Genomic DNA, 21,535 nt, shown 5'->3' on the forward strand with positions numbered 1-21,535 from the left:
AGGGTAGCCAGTACAAAGATCAAACCAAGACATTGTTATTATTAGCACAATAGTCTACCAACTTAGCTAGCCTGCCTGTTGCACAGTTAATGAGGTCCTGACTGCATTTTTTAAAAAAGTATGTCTACTATCAATTTCACCTCCAGTTATTTCCAGTAAAATGTTTATTGAATACATAAAAACACTTTTTGTAGTAGAAAAGCCATTTATTCTAGTTCACTCCCTGAATTATTGCAATGCTTCAGTGGCGGTCAGAAAAGGATAACAATGTGAAGGTTAAGGGTTCAATATCCTTGTACCATAGTTTAAAAAAAATATTAAGCAAACAAATCAAAAGGTTGAATAGCCAAACTCGGGTTGAGAGATGTATGCCAAGAAACGCAATCGATACACAGTTCAGCTCATTTTCACATAATTTTGACCTTCGTGACTGGGAGCACACCGTGTTGACAGTGCAGTTTGTTAGCTGTAGAGACACTGGCTCTGTATCCCTGTTGGCCTTTTAACAATAACAGTAAATACAATGTCTTCCTGGTTTTAATCTCAATGATACTTAAAGTAATTTTAGCCAAGAAAATACTTGCTAACACTTTACATTAAGTGTCTCTAACTACTATGTAGTTGTTACATAGTAAATACATGTGTACATGATATATGTAAGTATACAATTGTATTAGAAAGGGTTATATATATAAAAGAGGTTTTAATGCAGTATGTACATATGTGTACAATAACAAAAGACATTGACATTTGCATCACCTCCAAATTTTGCAAAACAACTTTGAAGTCTTTAACATTCAGAGCTACAATGTCCAATATAAGGCTGGGTAACAGAGTTGCTATAAAGCGTACGGTATTTTTTGTATGTAACTGTGGTAGAGTCGCGCAGGAGTGTAGGAATCGCACGACAAACTAGACCTGTAGTTACGTACAGGTGTCTGAAATGTATATTTAAAATTGAAAGCTAATTAAGTATTTTGTAACAAATACATTCAGACAGCTCTAATTTACACTGAAATTGTAATCACTGCTTCTTCCCATTTTCATGTGACAATCACAGAACTAAGTTTAAATAAAGGGCTTGGCATGCTACTGTTTTTGAAAGGTGTGACTGTGTTCATCAACCAATAGAGATGGAGTTTTTGTATAGCTATGCCTATGAAAAGCGCAAGACCCATTTAAAGTAGCTGGAAGCGCAATCCCTAGTAAGGTTGCTGATCATGCATCTCTTACTCTTGTTGTTCCTCCACTTGCTGGGTCGGGCATCAAGCTTCTATCCCAATCACGAATCCAAAGGTGTGGGGCTCCAGGACCTCACTGATGCAGATATCACAGAGATGGGGATTCTGAAAGCTGTAGCCACGTTTATGGAGAGGAACCCCAGTTCAGGGACCCCGGAATTCAGAGCTGGGGAGCTGGTGAACTTGAGCCCTCTCACCCCAACAACTCTGTTCCAGGCTTACTTTAGAGGTAAGGAAAGGGTAGCACTTTACATTGTCTCGCTAATGACTGTGCATGTATACATAGAGGTTACTTAGTAAATGTATTATAGGATGCTGTGTAGTCCAGTGGTTAAAGAAACAGACTTATAACTAGGAGGTCCCCGGTTCAAATCCCAGCTCAGCTACTGACTCACTGTGTGACCCTGAGCAAGTCACTTAACCTCCTTGTGCTCCGTCTTTTGGGTGAGACGTTGTAAGTGACTCTGCAGCTGACACTCTAGTCTCGTATCTTCTCCACTATGAAAGACACTGTATAAAAATAAAGAATGTGTAATAAACAATGTTATATGCATAGTTACAATGTACTTAATGTGTAAATGTTTGTAAGTACACAAGTGTATCAGAAAAGGGCTAGTTGGGTTAGGGTTAGGTTTAGAGTTACAGTTAGGGATAGGCTTAGGCTTATATCATGCAAAAAAATCACACATAAAGTACATTCTAACTATGCACAATAACATTGTAATAGTATAAGTACACATGTATTTACACAGTAATTAGAGTCACTTAATGTAAAGTGTTACCAAGGAAGGCTTACGGGTCTGACATCAGATATATATCCTTATAGAAGCTTTAAAGAACTACCAAATAACAGAAGACTTGATGTGTCTGAAGATGTACTTGTATGGGTTTTTAATTATTATTATTTTTTTTTTAATAACACGAAGAAATTGTCTTTAATACAAATTGTATTTTTTGGTAATTCCTGAAAAGTTATTACATTATTATTATTATTATTATTATTATTATTATTATTATTATAGCAGCCCTGCAAGAAATTGTCTGGAACTGTTATGGCTTGTTAACACATTTCAAAAGTGAAAATATCCCAAAATGAACGAGACTATAATTCCAATTGTATATTTTTCAAGTTTGGTTACTTAGTAGCACAGCATATTAATGTGCTATATATAAAAAAAAGGTGTGACATTAAACAGAAATTTTCTCTCACAATCATTGTTGCATTATTATTTTAAATAATTACAAATTGAAATTACAGAAATATTTTTCTGAAACATAAATGTCCTCATTGCATGTCTGATTTGGCAGAATGTTTGTTAAACAAGATTCCTTGCTCTAGTGTATATTTGGCACAGACTGGCTGGCAGGCAGCGTCCAGGAAATGACTACCGCTATTAAGTACTGAAAGTTAGCCAGATCAAATAAAAATGTATTCAAAGAGCTATGAGTATCTTAAATTTGGCACTGCAAGATAGTATTCTGTAGGCAATTTGTCTTGGTCAATTAATCTTTTTTTTTTTTAAAACTATAATGTTTAACTTTGCAACATGCTGTCAAGGCTTATATCTGTTTTTTGAGAATTTTGTCCTTTATGTTACAAAATATTGAGCCAATAAACCAACCTGTCAGAAACAGGAAATTGTACATAGAAGACTCTTGAAAGGGGCTTTTTAGGGATAAAACTATCAATAGTAAGGAGTACAACAACCCTTGATGTGAAAATACATTGCAAATACAGTCCTACTCAAACCAAAATGTAACTATGATACCCCATGCTGCATCAAAACTTTTGTGATTTTTTTTTTAGCTTAGTGAAAGTTTTTGGGATGTACAGCTATGGCCAAAAGTTTTTATACAAACATAATTTAGATATTTTATTTCACATCATGTAATCAAAGAAACTACAAAATGATACCACAAAAGTCTTCCATAAGCCATAACAGTAGTACAGTATTACATGTTAGATTTTGAAATGGCACATTTCTGTCAGTTTTTCGTTAAGTATATGGAAAAGTACAAAGAGGCATGCAATTAAATATGTTAACGTAATATTATTCAGGTTTCATTCGATTAAAAAGTAAAATGTGTTCATTCTGTTGGGTGATGCAAAACTTTTGGTCATAACTGTAGTTAAAAACATCTATGAAAAGAATCTAGTTTATTTATACCTTATATAAATCTCCATTGTAGCCCAGTAATCCAGTCAGCTCTATAAAGTTTTAAATTGCTCACTGTTTTATTTCACCATCCTATTCCAAAGAACTAAAGTTCTGAAGATGGATGAAAAGGTTTTTCCATAATTTGACAGTAGATACTGCAGATTGCCCAGAAATGTACTTAAACAAATTTTAAAAAGTGGAGGGAACACAGGGCTGAAAGTTTCTTGAAATTCAAATGAGGAACCTAACTTTCACAATAAAACAATTTTTGGTTAAAAAAGGAAGTGACAATATCAAAAAATAGCCCAAAAGTTAGGGACTTTTTAGGTTGAATAATTCAAACAGGAAGACATGCTCATAAAACCTTTCAGTATATTTCTGTGAGTTCTTTGTTCTCCCCTAATTTCTGTGTTTTCTTTGTTGTCCCCTTAACTGGGACTGTGTAATGCAGTACTTCCAGTATGGAAACCAAGCGTTCTCAAAATCCCTGTGTCTTAACTAAACCTTTAATTGAACTAATCATTTCCTTAGTTAGACCTTTTTAATTTTTTTTCAGCTCTTAGAACAGTTGCAGCTTTCAAGTTACTTATAAAATGTTATACCTAACTTGAAATCTGCAACTGTTTAAGAGCTGAAATCAATTAAAAGGGTCTAATTAAGCAAATTATCGGTTCAACGAAAGGTTTAGTTAAGTAACTGAGAACTCGGTTGGAATGAAAACCAGCAGACACAGGGGGTCCCCAGGACCGAGTTTGAGAGCCCCTGATGTACACTAAGCATTTCTCATGCCAATCACTCTGAGTACATTAGCTTTATTCGAGTAACAAAACAAATTGAACATATAAAACACCACAGATCAGATCATGAATTCTTTGCACAAGATACTACAGTCTCTATTTAGTATAGAAACTAGCTAGAACAGGTGCAGTTCCTTTCCACTAACATTTTCTCACAAGTTGTTTTAATTAACCATATATATTGGTACACAGCTGTACTCCCACAATAGAGCTCTATAGCAGGAGATTTATTAAGTTAACATTCATTGCTACATTTTAACATCCCCTGGGCATATTAATGATACAGATCCCTCACTGCTATTCACACTGCTGTGTTCTATGATTCTCTGAATGACATTCTATTGCAGGTAGTGTCTGTAGAAATTAACTCTCTCACTGCCACATTGTTTTAACCGCTTGGCAATTATAAGGACCTTTTTATTTTATTGTGTTACATGTTCCCATGTGTTGCTACAGCTGTTCAAGTCAGGTGTGTGTATTGTTTTAATTTTTTTTTTTTTTTTTCATCTTGACCACTTTTTTTTCACTTTTAAATTGCACTGCTTTCTGTCTATTTCTGTCATAGCTCCAAGGTGGACTCTCATGTATTTCTCAGAACTAGATTTCCCCTAATTCTCCTTCTCACTGGTAAATCTATTTCAGTTACATATGTGAGCAGGAGGATGCTGGGAAATGTAGTTTGAGTGATCCATGCAGGTCCATGTGAAGCCATCATGGAGGCAGTGGAATGCAATTTAAAAGTTTAAAAAAGTGGTGAAAATGTAAAAAAAATAAAATAAAACAACGCACATACCTTACTTAAACAGTTGTAGCAACACATGGGGACACATAACACAATAAAATAAACAGGTTTATGTCTGATATGGCATTCACCTTTATGCCAGGTGTGTCAAACTCCAGTCCTCGAAGATGATTTTCATTCCCACTTAATCTCTCAATGAACATTAATTGATCTAATTATTTGTTCAATTGGACATGTTTCATATTTTTCAAGGTCTTTTTTTATAGTGGCTGATTTAATAAATGCATTTTATTTAAGGCGCACTACCTATGAGACATTTTGAGGCCTGGAGAGAAGTGTCCAATTAATCAAATAATTAATCCAATTAAGTAATTGAGAGTTCAGGGTGGAACGAAAGCAAGAAGACACTGCGGTCGTCCCGTCAACCCCATCAACCCTGTCAACCCCCCCCCCCCACGGCCTTTGCTTTTATTTACAAAATCTCTCTTTTCTTGCACAGCACATTGTGAGGACTTTGTCATTAAAGTTGCTTTATATTTATCCCAAACTATCTTGACAGCTGTTCCGTTTTGTTCATCTACAGCGGAAGTGTCTCCATCTCGATTCATAAAGGCCATTCAACAGATCGTTGTTGGGAACAATGAGGTGGAAATTTACCAGAAGGATGACAGCAGCTATCATTTCAACTGTGAGGAAATCTCAAAAGGTAAAAGAAAACTATCAGAAATTGACAAAACTATGTAGATAACAATAAATTATTGGTCATTATTTTACTTTATAAAGGCTTAAATGAATTTTTTGGGGGGGTTTTGTTTGACCCAAAGCAGATACCAGAGATATAGTGATAAAGTGAGAGTATAGGCAAACCTACCTTATCTCAATATGTCCTAGAGCTGTGCCCAAAGGTTGTGCATCACCTAGAATTTTAGGATTGAGCTCTTTTATTTAACATAATGTAATCAAAGAAACTACAAAATTATTTCATAAAAGTCTACTGGGAGCCATAATAGTAGTACATTATTTCAAAATGTCACATTTTAGGTCCGTTTTTCATTAAGTATATGGAAAACTACAATGCTTTTGGCCATAGCTGTACACATTATTAGGGCCCAAGGACTGTTGAGTTTCAAACAACTGTGTTTTGTGTTCCAGGGATCTTGAATTTCCAGAGAATCCGAGACTCTGTTCTGAGTGGGTCTGTAAACATGTCCTCGCTGGAATCGGCTCGATTGAACACTGGGAGAGCGCTGCACATCCTGCAGAAGTTCTACAGCAACACAAACTGGGTTGAACTGGGCCAGAACACGCCCTACCATCATCTGGGTAAACGTCTCATCCTTCTCAGAGAAAATACACCTCACGTTTCCCGTTGATTTTGTTTGATTGTAAAATCTTGTAAAATATCTTGGGGGAATTATTCACAAGACTTGGGCCAGATTGCAAATTAATTGGGATAAGACCTAACAACTAATTTGGGCTAATGAAGAATGGAACTCCTTAACTAATTTGTATTAAATCCAATATAAATTACTTTGCCATTCAGATTGCAAATTCATTAAGATACAATTTCTTAAGCACCCAAGAGATTCAGATGTCTTTACTGAATTGGAAAACATTGTCAATCTCATCGCTGGGTAGAATATTAACTCCATAGTTTGACCTATTTAACAAGATGCATGTCAGCCTCCCCAGAAATAAATGGTTGATGCAGTAAAATAGCAGGGATATTCAATGAGGTTCGCACAGGTTTAGAAGTTAAAAAAGGAAGTTTTTTGATTTGAAGCCTCTAATTCGAATTCCTGGTCAGGATCATGGGTTAATCCAGAAAACAGTAAAAAAAAAAAAAAAAAAAAAAAAAAATAGTTTGGCAGCAACATGTACTTTAAGAAAACCAGGAAGTGGTTTTACTAGTGGTAGGTTGTAAGTTCACTGTGGAAAAAAACACACTCAAAAGAAGAACCAGCACACATTTTTCTCTTGGCTGTGGCTAGTGGTACTTTCCACATCCTATACATCCCCCCTCTGTTCTGTAGCGCATTGCATTTATAGTAACTATCATTCCAAACATGCAGATTTTGTTATTAGCCAAAAATCCTTATAATACTTTAAGATCCAGGATAATTTAGCGAGGAACATATTGGATATTTGCAGAGGGATTATTTATTTATTTATTTATTTTTTGTCAATTATGCTTCAAAAGCCTACCTAAAACAAAGGAGGAAACATGAAATTGGCTGAATTCAGTGTCAGACAAAGCGGCCATGATTCTATGGCTAATCTCCAGGGGTTGGGTGAATTTTTCCTGATTAATAATTAAGACAGAGACAGTGACTTTGTCTCATTACGGTTTAGAATCGGAGAGCAAAGGTTATGTAACAAAAAGTAATACTTTAATTGTAGTACCAGCACAGAGGTTCCCAAACATATGTTTTTGCATGGCTAAATTCTCCAAATAAGGTTCCTGGACTGGCCTATTCCTGCACATCCAAACCATTCATCTGTTGAATTACACTGGGTGTAACACAGCACCTAAGCAACCAAGAGCGGAGATCATAGCTGATGATTAGATTTCTCAATATATAATTTATCAAAAAAGTAACTGCAATGCAATTTTGTCAATCTGAATGTCTATTTCAATTAGTACCATGCTGGTAATGGACTGTCCTTAGGTAAGCACTTAAGTGGTCCCCTCATATAGAAATAAGTTGGAGGCCACCACTCTAACTCATTACGTTTAAGGGAATAAAATAAATGAATAAGGACCAACCAAAGGCAAGTTTGAATCTCTGTTTTTTTTTTTTTTTTTGTTACAGTGAACTCCACTGTCCTTGCCTATCCAGTTGCTCCATCTACAATACCTACATGCAAAGACTGTTCTATTAATAACAGGTAATGGCAAAAATGGATATGCTCACACAGTGGGGACGTTGGTCATCTATTTTACAGATCATGCTCAATAACAAAATGCTTTGGACTACTTCTACCCTCAGAGTGGGTTCCATTAGAATTGAGCTGTGGAGGGTTGTAAACGTACAGCCCAGACACAAACTGCAAAGTTCAGACAGAAGGAGGGAGAATACACAAAAGGGACCATCGTCTGCATATTTATTTATGTGTGCACATGGAATGTCCCACCTCACAACATGTTAATTTGATATGCAAATCTCTTCCCTGGCATGTATAATGAGATACATACTGTACAATATTATATGCTACATGCCACATGCTGGATTTCCTTTCTATGGGGGCATCCACACACTATCAACAGTGATATGGCAAAAGATTATATACATTTTAATAATTGCATTGTCCTTCCTGTACCTTGGTTTCCTGCTGTTTATACTTTTTTAGTGGCTTTTTCGACTGCACGGGTAACATCTTAGTCAAAAACCTGCTGACCAGTGGATATAAAACATCTACCAACTGCAGAATCAAACCCAAAGGTAGGCTCCTGATTTCAGATTCCAGCTTTTTTTTTTTTTTTCTAGGATAGATTCCTAAACCTTTTCTCATCTGTAGCTGGTTGGAATTTTGCTCCACAGCCCAAAGTTCAGTTTTGAAATAATACGCAATGAACATGAGTCTGTTCAAATGAAGCAAATGGGTTTATTATACATATAAAATGTCTGGATGAAAATTAGAAACTCATTGGAAATTAAGGGGGGGGGGGGGGGGGGGGGGGGGGGGTCTGTGAACAAACCCTTTGTTAAGATAGTGCTATCAAAGCAAGAAGCAAGACCACAGATGAATATAAATACTGTTTTAACAAAATAATGGCACGTTGTTTTAATCTGCAGCTATATCAGTAATAACCACATGTTAGTAATGCTGTTATTGTTCTTTGTTATTATTTCCTCAATAAAGTACCCTTTGCAGTTCTAAAAGTATACATAACTGTTTAACTATCATACTGAGTAGTCTCCTTTCACTTTGTTATTGCTGAGAACACATGGCAAACAATTTGGCCTCTGTTACTGGAAAATTACTAGTACTGTCATATAGCTTTGATACATTTATTTCACATCATGTCTGAGTCATTTTGTGATGGAGTTCTTAAGCCCCAGCTATAGCCAAAAGTTTCAAAAAAATTTTTAGAATTGAGATATAATTAAAAAAGAAAAACTTCGTGAACATCATTTGTTAATTCTATAGGGTGATGCAAAACTTTTGGCCATGAAATACCATACTACTATTACAGACTTTTGCAATATCATTTTATAAATTCTAACTAAAAGATCAAAATTATGTTCATATCGTTTTTATTTATTTATTTATTTGTTTATTTATTTATTGATGGTCTCAATCCTAAAATTGTAGGTTATGCAAAAATTTTAGCCAGAGCTGTATGTAACAAAAAAAAAATGACCCAAGAACAAGCCATAGTTAAAGTACTTATTAGGTAACTTTTGGAGATTTTTTAAAAAAACCATCTCCCAACTGTGGTCTTGTTTTAGGGAAATGTGGACACGGAGGTCTGTATGATGAGACACAGTTTGACCCTCCCACTGGTGGCATCAACAAAGAAACATCGAACCCTAAACTGTCTCCTCATCACTATCTCCATCACATGGCAGCTGGACTGGCAATTAATGCCACCAAGGAGTACTTTATAGGGGAAGGTGAGTATGGGGGTGGCTAGGTTTTGTTCAAAACTGGCATTAAGTACTGTTCTTAATGTTGAGAATTACTTATGTCAGCTATATATATATATATATATATATATATATATATATACGATACTACTGAATGACTCTATTTCTATATTAAAGGCTTTGGTTTATTGAACTTGCTGGGTCCTGACTTGTTCAGAAAGTTCTTTAATCTGGAGGGATACTCCCTGACTTTTGTCATCGACGTCACCGGTAGCATGGGTAATGACATTGCCCAAGTGAAAACCACCTGCATCGATCTGATTAAAAAGCATGCAAACTCATTGGATGCTCCTTACAATTACATCTTGGTGCCTTTCAATGACCCAGGTAAGTGGGAATGTTTTATTTGATAGAATTAAGTGGTTCCTAATATTTTCTAAAATTGGTCATTTTTATTACATTGTAAATTATGAACATAATTTCGATCGGGTAATTAAAAAAAAACGGAAAATGATATTGCAAAAGTCCACCAGAAGCCATAATTGTAGTACAGTATTTCATATCAGATTTCAAAATGCGACATTTTTCAATTTGTGCCAGTTTTTCATTAAATATATGGAAAACTACAAAGCGGTATGTAATTCAGTATGCTAATGTAACATTATTCAACAGGTTTCATTTGACTTTATAAAGCAAAATGAGTAAATTCTATAAATATAGGATGATGCTAAATTTTTGGCCTTGGCTGTACACTGTCCCTTCATAAGACTGCTTTGTAAACTCAGAAGCTGAGAAAATCTATGTATTCTAAATTACTAAAAGTTATTTTATTTGAGCAATTAAAATTCCTAAATGTATTTAACTCGTTATCCAAAATGAATAGTAATTGCTCAATTAACTTAACCTTGAATATGGTGCAGCCTTCAATACATCATGTCCAGTATTAGAAATATTTTAGTGCATTTGGGTTGCATGTTAAGGACCATATGCAAGGTCTATATTATGAGACAATTCTAGACGATTATTATTAATTAGTCATTTAGCAGATGCTTTTATCCAAAGCAACTTACAGAGCTTAGAGAGTGAACAATGCATCATTAACTGCTGCTACAGAGTCACTTATAATGGGACTGAGGTTTTTACATCTCATCGGGAGAACAGAGCATAAAGCAATTAAGTGACTTGCTCTGGGTTACATACAATTAGTCAGTGGCTGGGCAGGGATTAGAACTAGGGACCTCCTGGTATCAAGCCCTTTTCTTTAACCACTGGACCACCAAGCCTCCTTTGAATCCTACATTGAATTCTACTATTCTAACAGAATATGGACCTGTTTATAAAACACAAAATGTGGCTCAGTTCCAGAACAACATTGCAAGTCTGACTGTTGGTGGCGGGGGCGATTGCCCTGAGATGGCAATGAGTGGACTGGAGCTTGCCTTGACCAACAGTGAGCCAAGGTATTTTGAGCGGACCTCTCATGAGACCAATTTGAAGTTTCTGATTTTATTGTGTTGTCATTTTTAAGTTAAAATCTAATTTAGACCTGAAATTGCAAACTCCAGCATTGTTCTCCAAACTATTAAGTTAACGTACAATTAGTTTTTTTGTAATTTAGTCATTGCGTCAGATATTTGTTGGAATTTGCCTAATTAACGTTGAATTGACCAGTGAAAATAAGAGATCAGACAACAGCTCTTCGCATGCTGTAGTCAAAGCAATATTTCAGAGAAAACTTTCTATTTTCAGGTCAAAAATATTTCTCTTTACTGATGCTGGTGCAAAGGACATTTCCAAACTGGATGACATTCTACTCTTGGTTGAATCAACTAAAAGTCAGATTTATCCCTTCTTGACTGGATATTGTGCACCTGAAGGGACAATCTTAAGTAAGTAATGTATCTGTAATGGGCAGTGTAGTGGTACATCATTTTTGCATTGTTCTGTGGTGGAGGTGGTTGATGTTGCTGTTGTTTATTTATTCAGGATATGGGCATTTTATTTTTCCTTATGGTTCTGGACTCCTGGAATTCAACCCAAAGGGAAGCTATTTTTATAACAATGTACAAATTGACAGTATTCGTGCCCAAAACCCTCCCTTGACAGGATTTCCAAAAACAAAACAAAACAAAGAAACTACTTTAAGTTTTTAAATTTAAGAAGAATTAGGACAGAGGAGAGAGAGAGAGGCAGCACGGGGCAAAGTTTAGCGAGGTAGTGACAGACAGGAGAGCAGTTTCAGTGGAGTGAGCAGAGCGGAAACCAGATTGGAGAGGATCAAGCAGAAAGTGGTTAGACAGGAAAGCATAGAGCTGGCAGTGTATTGCCTGCTCAGGGGTTTTACAGAGATAGGGTAAGAGGGAGACAGGTTGCTAGTATTCTGCAGATGTATAAAATCTGGCAAACTTAAACTGAGGGAACACAAATCCATTTTCAGGAACAGTGGCTTGAAACCTGGCTCCAGGAAGACCTAGTCTAAGGCAACTTTGCTGTATCAAACCTTGATGTGCCATACACTGGTCTGAAACCTAGTGCCCTGAAACCAGGTTCCAAGTCACAAAGTGGCTTTGTGTTCCCTCAGCTTTGGGGGAGGAAATGTGTTTTTATTCAAAATATGTTTTGTAAGTCAGGAAGGTTATGTATAATATATTGCATTAATTTTATTAAACAGCAACACAAAATGAATATGATATAGTAGCAGACTTATCTGGAACAGATGTCATCAGTGTGCAGAAGAGCAACCTTTACACGGTGTTGGGGGTACTTGAACTGGCTCTAAACTCTGCCCCAGTTTGGATCCTACACACAGTCCTGCTAACTGACAGACTCCAGTTCCTTGTGGATGAAACTCTAAAGGAGATCAGCATCTCTGTGAGGACCAGCACCCCTTTCACCCTCAATGTCTTCTTAGCCTCAGGTATTCATCTGTATTTTATTCTATTTATTTTTTCCAATCTTCCAAATTGTGGCGTCGTTTATCAATGTAATCCTTGTTTGAAATAATTTTGCCAGTATTCTTCTGAACAAATGTTTGGTTTTCCCTGATAGCCTCTTCATGAGTTGAACACCCCCCCCCCCGAGATTCAATCAGCTGCTTCTCAAAAAAAGTGGTTGCTTGGTTTTTCATAGACATTCTTCTAAAAAATAGCTACATCAACATATAAGGGACATATAAGGTGATATTATCTCAGGACCTGAAAATTTCAAGATCATAATAATATTCAATATAACAAATTCTTTTTTTGCCATGTTCTCAATGAAGTGAAGTGTTCCCTGTGTTCTCCATGTGTTTTCACTCATGACATCTAGATTGAGCCAAGTACAGTTTTACCCCATGTACCCACGCCATTTCCCCAGGAACGCCCATTGCGCAGGACCAAGTTTTTGTGTTGCTTTTTACTGAGACATCCAGGAAAGCATGGTTTCTGTACATAGAAGAACGCACACGAGAGAATGTGGCATTCCAACAAGAATGCCACGTCACGATTACAAAGTGCAGAATGCAGTTTTTGGAACAGTTTTAGAAACTGTATTAGTTAAATACCAAATTTAAGAAATGCAAAGCTATATGCGTGACACTTCAGAAATTTAGGCTCACACAGGGTTTATCCACTTCGTTGATATCATGAAGAAAATATTTCAAATAAAAAGCATACTGCCTTGCTGCCGTTTTGAAACCTCTATCAACCTACCTTTCCTTACAACTTTTGTAGTGCCGCCACTGAAGGAAATAACTGGCATTTCCATAAAGAACTTTGCATAGTCTTTGTGTTTTTCCTTTAAAATTTGGATTCACCTTGATCTTCTCCGCAACAGTTTTTGTTTATTTATTGGTCAGAAACAATATTCTCATGAGCTCTTCCTCCAAACATGCACACTCATCTTCACTTCACATGAATTTAGCCCCCTATGTAAAGTGTCCCAAAAGATCCACCCTATGTTGTAGTGTGGCAGAGTAGGGGGAGGAAAGGTGTAGTCCTTGAAATAGTTGGATACAGGACTACATCCCTCAGAATGCCTCAGGGCTGATTGGCTACCGATAATGAGGGATACCGGCCTGTAATTTAGGCAGGCAGGTGTATAAAAGCAGGACATAAGGTGTGTGAGGTGTATGAAGCCTCTGGGTGTTCAGACCTGGGTAAAGAAAGGTATTTATTACTTAAGGTGTATAAGTGTTGTGTTGAACAGCTTAGCCGTCCAGTTTTAAAGTTTAGCACTGGGAAAATAAAAGTTTAGTTAGGTTATCTCTGGTGGTTAGGCTTTTGTTTCATGTATTTTGTTTGTATTTTTGTGTAAATAAAAGTGAGCGGAGATCCAGTGTCTGACCAGCTTTGCCCAGGAAGCCACGCCACAATAGATATTGTTTATAAAGGTTAAAAGGGCTTTGTAGACTCAAAACCTTTGAGGCTATCATTTCTGATTTTATAGTCACACCTGAGAGCCATGCCAACTGAGTATTAGACTAGCCGATCTTAAAATGATTTACAGTTATTATTTTGTCTTTTTTTTCCATTTGGGAACAATGTAGTGTATGTGGTTTAATTTGCTCAGTAGATAACATATTCTGCTTTAGGATTGCAAGCAAACACAACAGAAGTGGTGAGCAGAGACAACTTCAAGATTGTGAAGATCATTGTGAAAGAGCCGGGATCCTGGAATGTGGTGTTGAGCAAAATACAGATGTACACATTCGAGATTGATGGGAAGAGCTTGCTAGATTTCTCTTACCAAATCATGGAGGAACACAATGGCTATGTTTTGCCTATACAAGGCAGACCAACAAAAGGTAACAGTTGAAGCAGCCATCTAAACAAAGCAAAAAAAGCAGAGCTTAAATAATAATTGGAAATTTTAAATTGGGAGAAAATAACAAACATAATAGGCAATGACTAAATAAAAAAAAATGAATGCTGTGTTGTGGAAACAGAGAAGCTGGTGCAGGAGGGAGCATGATCAGGATGCAATGCTAGAAGATTTTTTTTGCTGCCTGGTGAACTCTCCCGAGTAGATACTGAGAAATATGTTGCCCAGGGATTATGAATACAACTATAATGTTTATAGTTACAGGCATGTACTCTGTTTCCTTATTAGTCACAAGGTTTAAGGTGGCCAAGCAATATTGTTTATACAATATTTTCCTAACAGATTTTTTTTTTCTTTTTCTTTCTGTTTTTTAAAGAAGAAAATAGAACTTTTATTATCATCGAGTAGTGATGCTTAAAACCAGTAGTGATAAAATTACTTAAGAATATTAAATACTGTAGTGTATAGGAAAACTAAAGTTCACCATGCACTATATTGGGTTATCACTGAAAAATATACAAAGCAATGGTACCTGTATTTTAATGTCTAGGTTCCAATTACACTCTTTCTGTGGATGTACAAGGGAGTGTCAGCAACATGACGGTCACTAAAATCTTGCTATTGAATAACAATGGTGAAGTCAACACTTCAATAAATGTAAATCAAATGACTGATAGCAACGGCAGGCTAAAAGTCGTGGTGTCTGTGCAGCTCCAGTTAACGGTGAGTAGACAACGAGAGAAATTAGTTTTTTTTTACATCTGCAACAATGTATCTTTTCAACCAACGTTACAATGCAAGCTTAATAATTAAATGCAGTGTAGTTTACAATAAGTGCAAATAATGCTACTAAAATACAATATGAACTGGGATGCAGCAAGTTAGGATTTTAACAAGTTAAATCTACAATGACGTGTTAGTAATGCAACAGTGCAAGGATAGTGCATCGGCTGAGGATCCAGTAACATTGTGTTGAGGCCAGACAAGTCCAGTGCACAGTAGGAGGGGTGGATCAAGAGATCACACTATTGTGTTTTTAAAAGACTTTAATTAGCATATGCTATTTTATGTATGACAATCTTGTATACTGTGGCAGTGAATATGGGCATAATTAACTGTCCTTGCCTTTGTAATTGGCAGCAACCAGAAATGAAAAGTTTTTTTAAGTCGCACAATGAATTGGCTTTTCCAACAAGGGATTCCAATGGGATTTCATCGGTAGTTGAGTCGTGCAGCCATTTGAGTGTCTGAAAGATGAAAGTTGGTTAGCATCTGTTTCAGTCCCCCATCTTACCTTACTGCACACTCACGTTAGTGGAATTCCAGAAATATCTGCAATTGAGTTCAGAAAGCACACTAAACAAAAATATTTGCACCAGCCAGAGTTCCTAATGCCAGCAGTGTGTTGTGTTCTGTTCTTAGTTCCTGCTGATTGGAATTACTGGGAAGACAGACAACGGGAATGAATTTAAGAGGGTCAATCCAGACTTGATCCGGACAGAGGATGTGCAGCTTATTTTTCCTCCAGGACAACAGAGTAAGGCCAATGGTTCTTTGATGGTACTCTTAATAAATATGGTAACTGATACAGTACTAACAGTCACAAAAAAAAACATAGACCAAAGAGTAGACAAAGGATGCTATTTGGAAAGAATGGTAGCATATCAGTGTTTCACACGCTTAGTGCATAATCTAAGGCAGGGGTGTCAGACTCCAGTCCTTGAGGGCCGCAGGGTCTTCTGGTTTTCATTCCAACTTGAGCTCTCCATTAACATAAGTGATCTAATTATTTGTTCAATTTGGACATATTTCATATTTTTTCAAGGTCTTTTACACTTTAAAAAGTTAGAGTTAGGGTCAGGGTTATATCAGGCAAAAAGTTTTCCACATGAATTACATTGTAACTAAGCATAATAACGTTGTAATTATGTATAAGTAGACATGTACCTACTATGTAACTACTATGTAAATACACAGTACTCTTAGATTCTTAATGTAAAGTATTACCCTTGAAACTTTGACAATCAACAGTGGGAAATAAAGGAGTTTACCTTCTATAAAATATGGCTACAGTATATAAAATAGAAAAGGAAATTTGAAGACTCCATGTAGTTTCCACCAAACTAAGCAACATACATTTGTCTGAATAACTTTTTATTTTAGTCAACTCTTGAACGCTTTTTTAAATTTCTTTGTATTAGGCACATTGATTGGAAATGGCACACTGAACATAACAGTGCTTGTTGTGAACAAAGGAAAAGAAAGATCACAATTTAAGCTACAGGTCAAGGATGAGTTTTCACTACTGACAGAGTTTCATCCAAGCAGTGTGACACTTGATGCTGGGGAGACCATGAACCTTTCAGCAACCTTCCATGCCCCGACCAACAGTAACTATTCCTCAAGGTAAAATAAATAAAAGAGTTCAGTTGCTACCTATCAAATGATTTCCACTTGTGAGAGGTTGCAGAACTCAACAGTACTTATAATACTAATGTGTTCGTCCATATCAGTCTTCATACAGTCTTCATGCTGAACCATTCCAGCACTTTACATGTTACAAAAAGAAGACCAGCATTCACATCTTTAACCCTTTGGGTCCATTTATTCAGTGCTTGTCAGGTGCATCAGGTCCAATTTATTTTTACACAAGCTGTTTATTTTACACACTCTGTTTAATTTTTTTTTTCAGAGTAAAACAGGTTTAAAAGGCATTGAATCGCAAAAGGACACTCAGTACTGTATCTCCAGCCAAGCCCCACCCTGTGTTCGCTGTAGTTTTCACATACCTCTTTATAGACATGCATACTGATAAATCCTTTCCTGATTACTCGTTTTACCACCAAACTACTCAATAATGTGATCCAAGTCATTATTTTATTACTATAACATCTCAAAAAGCTCTGCAAATGTCTGAGATATTCTTTGAGCGCTGGATGCAGAAACAGCTATCTCCTTTGTTTATGTCCGTGTTATCTCTGTAGTGCATGGGGCTATGAGATATGCCCCTTTTTTTTGGATTCATTCGGCTCCTATCAGCCTCACTCGGCCATAGAAAGCTTTTTTCAGCTTTTTCCGGAGAAAAAACGACTGGAGACCTGTGCTTTACATCTTTTTGATGATGTCAGACAGGGCTGGAAAGTGAAAATTGTAATGTCGGACCTGGTCCGACACCGGACTGCAAAGGGTTAAAAAAAAAAGACTATTTGTTTATTAATTTGAAATGATTGTCCTGGATTGAGTTTAAAAAAAAAAGACTGAGACACACTGGCACACTGAGACAAAACTAAAAAATGTTGGTTAGCTTGAAGAGTTTAAAATCCTCATAGCATTTCACAAAGTCAACATCAATCACCATGACAAAATTAGCACAGAGAGGAGTTTGAGAGAATGGAACAGTATGGATTACCAAGCTCTGGTGTTGCTTCTGGTCAATTAGGAACTAAACGAACAACAGTCGGCTGACTAGTGTTTTCTAATCTCATTTGTGTGGACGTGGGTTAATATCCCTTTTTAATAAATATTGTTAAACCAATACATTTGAATGAAAAATAAATGGCAGTTTGATATAATCAATATCACCCTTTGGAGCAAGTTAAGTTACCTGTTGCCTTCTTTGATGTTTGCATGTTTTACTGAACCATTCCATGTGTTTATTTCCCCTCATTATCAGCATTGCGACATTCACAGCCAGGAGTGAGTCTGCAAAGAACTATCTGAATATTCTCATTACGGTTGTTCCAAAATCCACATTGGTAAGTATTTCAATTATTCGATTAGACAGTGTTAAAGAGTAAGGAGCAAAGTTCCGAAAAACATATCGTTACACGTCCCTACATGGTGCTACAGCTGTTTAAATACCGTTCCTGTAATTTTTATTTTCATTCTCAACCTCCTGACAATTTTTTACATGTATAACTTTAAAGTCTGTTTCAAAGCTCTTTTCAAAATGTCTGGTCTTGTTTGAGATCTGTCCTCTAAATCACTGCAGGGAGAGCGATAAAAAAAACAAAACCATACCAAGTGCTCTGGCTTTTCCGTTCCGTACCACATCATGGATCGTGTCACCTGTTTGACAACGTGGGCAGTAATCCTTACACTATCAGTGCACTTGGCAAGAGCTTTGAAACAGACTTTGAAATTATAAGTGTCTCAAAGAAAAGGAAAATTACACATTATTTGAACAGTTGTAGCAACACGTGGGGACATGTCCATAGCTGTACTTTATTTAATACTGATTATTGGGTTGCAGAGTTAAGTGTTTTTGATTGTTTGATTTCCAGGTTACAGATGACACGCCCCCTCAATATGAAATTGAAAGCATGAACATGCCATGTAAAGACACATGGCAATTAATGGATGAATGCAAAAGGCACCAGTGGAACCTGATATTCCGGGCATGGGATGAAAGCAGCCAAGTCTATGTGTCTGTGGGATCTGAGATCCCTGAAACCCAGGAACTCATCTGCAAGGAACCAGTGGGCGCAGGCAGCATCCCCTGGGTGTCTTGCCAGTACAGGTATTGTCTCACTGTTTTCAGTAAAAACTACAGTTATGACCAAAAGCTTTGCATCACCTAGAATATTGGAATTGAGACATTATATATGTGTGTGTGTGTGTGTGTGTGTGTGTGTGTGTGTATATATATATATATATATATATATATATATATATATATATATATATATATATATATATATATATATATATAATATATATATATATATATATATATATATATATATATATAACAATATGTAATCACAAAATTATCTTGAAAACGTCTACCAGTAGTAACTCATGTTAGATTTCAAAATGACACTTTTTTTTTCAATTTTGTCAGCAGTGGTATGTAATGGTATGAGGTTCAACATAACGTAACCTTATTTAGCAGGTTTCATGCGACCTCCCTTTATGACTTCTCATCCCATTGACTCTCATCCACCTTGTATGTTAATGCTGTATGTTAATAACTATTTATGAGAGCAGGTACAGAAAGACAGGTTTGGGTTTACCCCACAATGATGTTTTATTACTATGGCTTATACCTGCAGCCCATTGCCTTTATATGACCATCCCCGTATTCAGGGGTGCTAGAACTAGGGGTGCTGGGGGTGCGGCTTTGCATGGCTTCCATCATATGGAAGGGTTACAGTTTTGTTCAATGGCTTTCACCACCCCCCACTTTAGAAATTGTTCCAGCACCTCTGCTTGTATTTTGTTGTGGTTTGTGTTTTGGTCAAATGCATGCTTGCCTTACTTCCTCTCTGATTGCATCTCTCCTCAGTTCTAGCTGCTGTTACCCGTATGTGGATATTATTATACAGGACAAAGCAGGAAATGCAAACGTACTCAGAGTTGACAACAGGCAGCCAATGGTATGTTAAAAAGCATTGTATGGTGTATCTAAACAATTCTAAAACCAAACTCATACTCAACATGTAGTGTAAGGTAAAAACATTCCTTTTAATTTCACAATGTTTACTTTGCTACAAAATTTAAAAAAAAAAATGTTTATAACAATTTCTAATAATGATAATCTGCATTTATAAGAGGAGCGCGACGAGCGTACAAAAAAAGATTAAACTATGTCTTTATTGCAGCGCACTGTCCACAAGATAACGAGAACAAAATCTTGGTTCAAAAATGCAGGATGTGTTTCTATACTGTAGAGCAGGGGTTCCCAAACTTTGTTTACCTGAGGCCTGCCTGTCTAGCTGCATTAGGCCATGCAGCCCACTATAAACAAATTAAAAACATTTTTAAACCTGTAACACTGTAAATAAACATAATCTAAATTGTTCTTTTTTAGTTTTAAATCTTGTTTGCATTTTATTGTAGGTTTTTTTTTATTATATATTTTTAAAAAACACAGGATTTTTACCAACTTGGCGTTGTGGCCTACCTTTGCGGCCTACCTTTGGGCCTGGGCCCACAGCTTGGGAACCCCAGCAGTAGACCGTCGATGTTTCTCAATAATTATCACTTGGTGTCAGTACTGCAATACTTTGTTTTAAGGGTTGCCAAAATCAACTGATACATTTCTAAATGTTTTTTTTTTTGCTCATAGACTGAAAATCAGAACAGTAACATTGTCAAGGTGGCAGTAAGCTGTGCGACTGTCATCTTCGTGGTGTGTCTGTCCTTGGTGGTCTGCTTTTTAATCTTTTGGAGGAGGAGAAAACGCCGTTCACAGGGAATCTATCGTATTGATTAAAAAAAGCTACAATGGGGCCTTGTTTACCACAGAAATTTCAATTCTGGGGTTTAAATATGTTTTTATGTGCTGGTTGATAAAACAAATGGGGTATTCTTGACTGGTGTTAAAGTCAGTAATAGTACAGAAAATGGGGTAACCCTTTACATTAACAGCCTCTAACACAGTGTAACCATTTTTTTTTTGTTCCTGGGTAGTAAGTGTTATTTCCTAATTGCTTATGCCTCAAAAGTATAGAAAATGGCTATTATTCCCCACAAACTTTGTTTTTGTAACCAGGACAGTGATATTTCAAAATATCACTATTTCCAATGAGAAAACAGGCGCTTTTGTGTCTTTTTCTTCACATAAAGTCAGAAAAAAACAACATATGAATCCAAATTAACATATATTTATAATAAAATAATACAAAAATGACTACAAAAGATTTAGAAGTGAGTAGTTTTTCGAGATTTACGATTATACTATAAATTTTTTGGAAATAGTGATATTTTGAAATATCACTGTCCTGGTCACAAAAGCAAAGTTTGTGGGGAATAATAGCCATTTTCTATACTTTTGAGGCATAAGCAATTAGGAAATAACACTTACTACCCAGGAACAAAAATTGTGTTACATAGTGTAATCACTGTGTATTTACATAGTGTGTTCTTACACATCATTAAAATGTTATTATGATTAGTTACAATGTACTTAATGCGTACATCTTAAATGCAAATTGTGCTGAATAGTCCTGCACTCCCATGTAGTTTACTGTGAACTAATCTGTGTTTCTTTAATGTTATTTTAATTGCTAAAAGGCACACAAAAGTTAAACAGATAGGATCCCACTTTCAACAGATCTAATCATGCCGTTGAAGCATAATCACTTGGATCCTTGACAGTTTTGCAATCAGCTCCTAGGAACCTGCAAGCTTAGATGAGCCAAATGGCCTCCTCTCGTTTGTACATTGTCTTGCATTCTTATATTCTTATGTCAGTACC

The 21,535-nt window shown here is 36.3% G+C and overlaps 1 protein-coding gene across 1 annotated transcript; it reads left to right on the top strand.

Annotated features, from left to right (window-relative positions):
• Positions 1 to 1,200: 1,200 nt before the first annotated feature.
• On the top strand, positions 1,201 to 20,779 carry LOC121298641 (von Willebrand factor A domain-containing protein 7-like). Its single transcript, XM_041225788.1, has 18 exons — positions 1,201 to 1,470; positions 5,523 to 5,645; positions 6,092 to 6,262; positions 7,753 to 7,828; positions 8,291 to 8,382; positions 9,394 to 9,558; positions 9,709 to 9,918; positions 10,853 to 10,991; positions 11,281 to 11,420; positions 12,203 to 12,448; positions 14,105 to 14,317; positions 14,885 to 15,057; positions 15,757 to 15,871; positions 16,536 to 16,740; positions 18,008 to 18,089; positions 18,618 to 18,853; positions 19,622 to 19,712; positions 20,405 to 20,779. Exons 1-18 carry the CDS (start codon positions 1,221 to 1,223, stop codon positions 20,549 to 20,551), a joined length of 2,874 nt encoding a protein of 957 aa, XP_041081722.1. The 5' UTR covers positions 1,201 to 1,220; the 3' UTR covers positions 20,552 to 20,779.
• Positions 20,780 to 21,535: the final 756 nt, after the last annotated feature.

Source organism: Polyodon spathula, chromosome 24 (genome assembly GCF_017654505.1).
Source record: "Polyodon spathula isolate WHYD16114869_AA chromosome 24, ASM1765450v1, whole genome shotgun sequence".
Taxonomy (NCBI): Eukaryota; Metazoa; Chordata; class Actinopteri; order Acipenseriformes; family Polyodontidae; genus Polyodon; species Polyodon spathula.